At 35.7% G+C, this 6,387-nt stretch overlaps 1 protein-coding gene across 1 annotated transcript; it reads right to left on the reverse strand.

Annotated features, from left to right (window-relative positions):
* Positions 1 to 387: 387 nt before the first annotated feature.
* On the reverse strand, positions 388 to 1,034 carry LOC113359999. Its single transcript, XM_026603553.1, has 2 exons — positions 851 to 1,034; positions 388 to 746 (listed from the first exon to the last, which is right to left on the reverse strand). The coding sequence occupies exons 1-2, from the start codon at positions 1,032 to 1,034 to the stop codon at positions 388 to 390; spliced, it is 543 nt and encodes a 180-aa protein (XP_026459338.1).
* Positions 1,035 to 6,387: the final 5,353 nt, after the last annotated feature.

The raw sequence follows: 6,387 nt of genomic DNA on the forward strand, positions 1-6,387 counted from the left end.
AATGTTGGTGGTGGTGGTGCTAATGGTGGTGGTGAAGTGGTAGAGGAAGAAATTTGTTCCATTTTGAAATAAAGAAAAATATTATATGGGTGAGGGTATTAAGGTAATCTAATTTTAAATGGATAAGGTTATTAAAAAGTATGGACATATTTATTGTTGTATAAGGATGTATTTATTGGAATTCAAAAGTAAGGACATATAAATAATGTACCCAACCAATTTTACCACTAGGGATAGATTAACCAGTTCCATGTTTGTTATGCCTAAACCACCATCTTCCTTAGCTTTCATTGCTTTTTCCCATCTGAAGAAATGTTGTTTTCTTGTATGAACTTCATGTCCCCACCAAAAAGCCCTTTGGTTTTTAGACATTTGATTAGTAACACCTTAGGGAAGAATGCGGCTACTCATTGAATAAACTGGAATTGTTGAAAGAACACTTTTTGATAAAACCGTTCTACCAACTTGATTTACAAAGAAACTTCCCCAACCTACAAGTTTTGTATTAAAATTCGAATTCAAAGGCTCAAAAGTATCAATATTTCTATCTGATATCAATGGATATGTTCCCAAGTACTTCTCGTCTTTTTGCATTTCCTTGACCCCTAAGGTTTGGATAGTTTTCCCTCTGTAATAAGCAATACAACCTCTGTTAAAGTGAATCGAAGACTTCAAAAAGTTAATAGCTTGTCCAGAGAAAGATGAGTATGTATCTAAAATACATTTAAGTTGATGCACATTTTCCTCTGAGTTTCCAAAAAAAGAACAAATCATCAGCAACGTTAAATGGCTAATGATTGTAGCAGAAGTATTTAATTGATACCCACTGTAGAGACTTGTAGTTTCAAACTTTCCATTAAGAGAGATAAACCTTGTGAACAAATAATGAACAAAGCAGGGGACATAGGACATCCTTGACGTAAACCCCTACCACTTTGAAAGTTCCCATATGGAGCTTCATTTAAGAGAATAGAGAAAGTTGAAGAAGTAACATAATGCATAATCAAAGTATGAGAATGATCGTGAATTCCCATTTGGTGCAACATAAAACTCAGAAAAGACCAAGAAACCCTGTCATAAGCCTTAGACATATCCAATTTAAGAGGAAAAAAACCTTGTTTAGATTTAGATTTGTTAAATGGAATGGAATATTTCCTTGGTTATAACAACATTATCTGTTATTTGTCTATTCTTAACAAATGCATTTTGTGACCAAGATATAAATAAACCCAAGAAAGGACTCAGTCTTGTTGCCAAGATTTTGGCTACAAATTTATACAACACATTGCACAAAGATATGGGTCGAAAATCCACTGTTGTTGTTGGATTTTTGACTTTAGGGATAAGGATGATGTGAGTATGATTTAACTTACTTGGGATGACTCCAGTGGTAAAGATCTGCTAAATATATTTTGTTGTATCTTCACCTACAATTGACCAATATTTCTTGTAGAACACTGTTGGATAGCTGTCTGGACCCGGAGAACCATGAGAATTCATTATACGAAAAACATTCCAAATCTCTTCATTAGACGGTACATTCGAGATTGAAGTACTTGTAGACGTATCCAAACTAAATGAAGAGTCTTGAAGATTAGATGGAGCACTGATGGTTATATCCTCTTGAAAAAGATGTTTGAAGAAAGAAACTAATTCATCTACTATATCAGTAGGATTTGTGAGGCAATTATGAGAAGAACTAAGAATACTAGTGATATTATTCTTCTTACGTCTCTGTTGCACGACAGATGGAATTGTTTAGTATTCTTATCTCCAGTTTTGAATCATACTTGCTTCATTCTCTGCTCCCAATAAGTAGCATCCATAAGAATATACTCGTTCAGTTGATCCGAAACACGTTTTTCCCTTTTCAAAGTTAACCTTGTAGGGGATAAATTCTAAAGATGTAGTAAACTCTTTTTTTAACGTTCTTAGATTATTCTTTATACAACCAATTTTTTCCTTGATCCAACTCTTCAGATAGGTACCTAAAGAGTTAAGCCTGTGTAAAAGGTCATCCGAAAGATTAATATTCCAAGATTCCAAAACAACTTTAAGGAAATCTGGATGTGAACACCAATAAGCCTCAAATCTGTATGATGGAGGTTTTCTTTGCACAATTCTGGAGATATTCAGAAGTATCGGAGAATGATCACTAGATATCCTTGGCATATGCACAACACCATAGTTTTCAAAAAGAAAACACCAATCTGGAGAAGCTATAACCCTATCTAATATTTGCCTGATAAGATCTTGAAATTGCCTGCCATTGCTCCAAGTGTAAGCTGGTCCAGAATATCCTAGATCCATTAGATGGTTTGAGTGTATAAAACCATTGAACTGAGAGATTGTATTGTTTAAAGACTGATCCCCTCCATGTTTTTCCCTAGTAGAAGACAAAGCATTAAAATCACCTATGTAACATTTCGGACCTGTTACATGTTGCGAATAAATAGACAAGCTCTGCCAAAATTGAGCTCTATCCACTCTATTCGGAGGACCATAAACACAAAAGATATTTCACAAAGGGTAAGGTCATGTAGGTTGTATTTGAAGATGAATTAAGTTCTTAGAAAAAGAAATAACTTCAGCTTCGATATCATGTTGCCTCAGAAGTAATGAACCACCACTACGACCTATTAATGGAACAGTACAATGCTTTTAGTAACCAAGTCTATGAAGTAGAGAAATAGAAGATGATTCTGATAATTTTGTTTCTGAAAAAAATACAATGTTGGGTTTTGAGCTTCTCAGGAAATATTTGAGAGTTTGAACTGTTGGGTCATTCCCTAACCCCCAATAATTCCAAGCAAAGACTAACATGGACCGTGCGGCCTATTAGGGCTAGCCGCCACCTCCCACTCATCATCTGAATCCTCCTCGATTCTTGAAACCATCTCTGATTGTGCATTTCCAGTATTGATACATAATCCATTATGCATTCGTTTAGTGCCTCTTGGATATTTGGTGGAAGAAACAATGGTAGAGCCAGAGCTTCTAGCCATCGATTTCCATTCACGCCTCCTAGTAGTCGTGCTTGATTGTCTGGGATTCCATAAAATCCGTCCACAGTTACTATCCTGTGATTTGTTGTTTGCCCTGGATAGAAGTTGATGAAGATTCTCATTGACAGATTTATTGGACACTGACGTTGGAGAAGTTTTTGATTTCTTTGTAACAAACTGGAATGATTCTGATACTTGTAAAGATTGTACTCTGTTATACTTAAATGAGTAGCAGAATTTTGATTATTTTAAGCCACGGATTTACCTTTCGCAAACTCAGAGTTCAAGCGTTGTAGAGATGGAATTGTAGCAGTTATTTGAGTATTATAACCACCACTTTTAGCAATTATTGGTAAACCATTATCTGACAATTGAATAGAATTACCCTCAGGGAAATTTGGATGGTTAACTGAAGAAGCAGTTTTTCCTAGATAAAAATTATCAGAAGATAACCATCTCTGCAAGTTAACAGAACTGACTGTGAATGGATTGGCCACTGACGTCGAACCATTTAGACCAAAAGATGATGTGGCTTGATGACTCATCATCGTATTTGAAACCTCTGTTGAATTTATTTCCCCAGTATTCACGGAAATCAAAGAAATCTTCATGTTCACAGATTGAATATTCAGATTCATCCATATCAGTACAATGACTCTTTGAACTAGCATTAATTGTCTTCTGATATTTTGGAACAATTAGATCATAAGATTTTTGATGTACTTCAGGAGGAAACTGGCTATGAATTTTGTCCTTGTATTGATGAACTTTAGTGTTAGAGCATTGCTCGGTCGAACTCGCATGCGTTGCTATCTCAAGCATGTTTGTCAATGTTAGTGATCCAAACTATAAGTCTTGATTTCTAGTCTACTATAGATAAATCTCGGACTAGGATAGAAAGTGTAGTTGATCTCAAGAACTCCATGGCAATCATCATACAAGACGAAGAACTATTCAAGGAACTGGTGGAACTTCATCGACTAAAAGGTATGTGGAGACTTGAACTTATCTATCACTCAAAAGTCTATCTATTCTATCTCCTATTTTGAGACAAAAGTCGTTTTGCTATAGAGACTTTGATTATACACATTTGCTATTTCGAGCCGAGTTTATCTCGCCTATCTATTTCTCGAAATATGTGTTGGTAAGATTTTTCTTTGGCCAAGTGATAGACACATTTATGTGTCTGATTTGTCTCACTTTTATACATTATTAGTACCCGATTTTGTACTTATTTGATTATTTTATGTTTTTGTAGGTGTTTTTGGAGAAATAAGCTTTTGTGAAGAAATTGCCTCTAAAACTGGCATTTAAACTTCCGGAGATATGTACTAAAGGCACCCCAGAAATGCGTCGGAGGCACCCTCAGAATGTGTTAAAAACTCCCCAGGAAACTTGTTAAAAACACCCAAGGAATTTGCTAAAGTAACCCCAGAAATTTGCTAAGGGACATCCTAATTGCTAAGGGGCACCCTAATTTCTAAAGGGACACCGCTGTTGGATAAGGGGGGACCTCATCTTCAACCTTTTGAAAATCGTTTTTGACGGGAAAAATTGGCTTCCACAAGCAGATTTAGGGTTCAATTGTTGAAGGTGTTTTACGAAGATTAAATTGCTGGAATTCATGGGGAAGGATTGATTCATCAAGACAAGAATGATATGAGCTTCGGAATTAGTTAACTTTGGATGGATAATCAACAACAAATTGTTGCAGTCACCGGAAAAGTTAGGGTTCAAGATTTGGAGTTGTTAGAAGGAGACTCGATCGTTCAAATTAATTGGGTTTGTTCGTAATGGCCAGACAGGGCTGGTAACGGTATCAAATTCGTTTAGAATGGGTTGGATAATCACCATCTGAGAAAACATCATTCTCGGGTTTATTTGGCTCCGGGAAGTTCTGTAAGAAACTTGGGCAGGATTGAGAGTGATTCAGTCTCGAGTTTGGCGTGCTTTAGGCCTGTTAAGTCAAAACAGGGCTGGTATATAAGTTGGAATCGAAAAACTTGGATTACACACGAAGAAACAATGAAAAAGATATACTCGGGATTTGCTGCCCTGATTTATGGAAGATGCGTGTATTGTGAAGAGTTTAACTAAATCCATGTTGTGTAAGAAACATGCTGAGACGTGTAGAAGCTTGTTTGGAAAGAATTGGACACCGACAGAAGCGTGCAGGGGAGATTATTGTCGTATTTCTCTGTGTGAGGAAAGAAGAATTTTTGAAGTTATTACGAAGGATTTCGGGAGTATGTCGAGTATATAAAGGTTGTAGGGGATCTGTAGAAGGGGATGGAGAGTTAGGGGAGACTAAGGAGCAGAGAATCGAGAGTTACCAAACCTCTCTGCTGCTCCCATTGAAGAGGAAGAACGAAGCACAATATACCCTCAGAGACAGTCGCAGAAAGCAGTCCATATTCAACAACAAGAAATATTTGTCGTATACAGTTCCACTTGTAATAAACTTTTGGTAACTGTACTGCTTTGGTTACTGGAGGTCTTTAGCACTGAAAATCCTTGTAAGCACTTTCTATTATTTTTAATACAATGATTAATGAGATTTCTCCCAATTTTCTTCACATGAGTAGTTAAATTATTTTCTAGGGTTTTGGAGGAAGCTATTTTTGATATGTACTATTAATATTTTTATTTCTTAGACAATAATTACTCAATTATTTGTGTTATTCATGACTGATAATCTCTCTTCTATGAATGCTTCATTTTAATTGTTTGGGTAGTTTCTACCGATCTTTTATAAGTGAAGGAGATTATATTTTTATGTAACGATGAGAGTCGCATAATTAATTTTAAACGTTTCATCTTCCAAAACCTGAGGTTGGGTTCAATATGGTTTTGAGTATTTTATGAGTAATTGTTTGAGATAATAAATTGTTAATTTTACAACCATCGTTAGTAGTGGAATCCAAAGCTCTGGACTTATCTCTCCTTGGTTAACATAAATTAATTATTTTTTGAGTATTTTGTCTTATAATCTTAAAACCCACCTTTTCAAAAATCCGAGAATCTAACCTTCTACTTACCACTTGTAAAAACTGCATCACCAAGTTCATCTTTACCTAGTGACGAAAGTCATGATGCGTTTCAATCACTTTGAAAATTGCTTACTTTTACGAAAAATAGTTTGTGAATAACAACTATATAATAACGTCCTCTAAGAATGTTTCAATAATTGAAATGAGAGTTTAGATTATATAACCGATGTTGGATATAAGCATTGTGTGGCAACACATATATGTATAAGTCCCTTTTTTCTTGAACCGAAGTTTGCGAACTTTGTTGATCAAGAGAACCGAAACAAGAATTGTAAACTCAGTCCGCGAATCCAGTCCGCGAACTGGCGGAAGTTCTCGACCCCGAGAAAATC

The sequence above is a fragment of the Papaver somniferum genome, chromosome 3, assembly GCF_003573695.1.
Source record: "Papaver somniferum cultivar HN1 chromosome 3, ASM357369v1, whole genome shotgun sequence".
Lineage (NCBI taxonomy): Eukaryota > Viridiplantae > Streptophyta > Magnoliopsida > Ranunculales > Papaveraceae > Papaver > Papaver somniferum.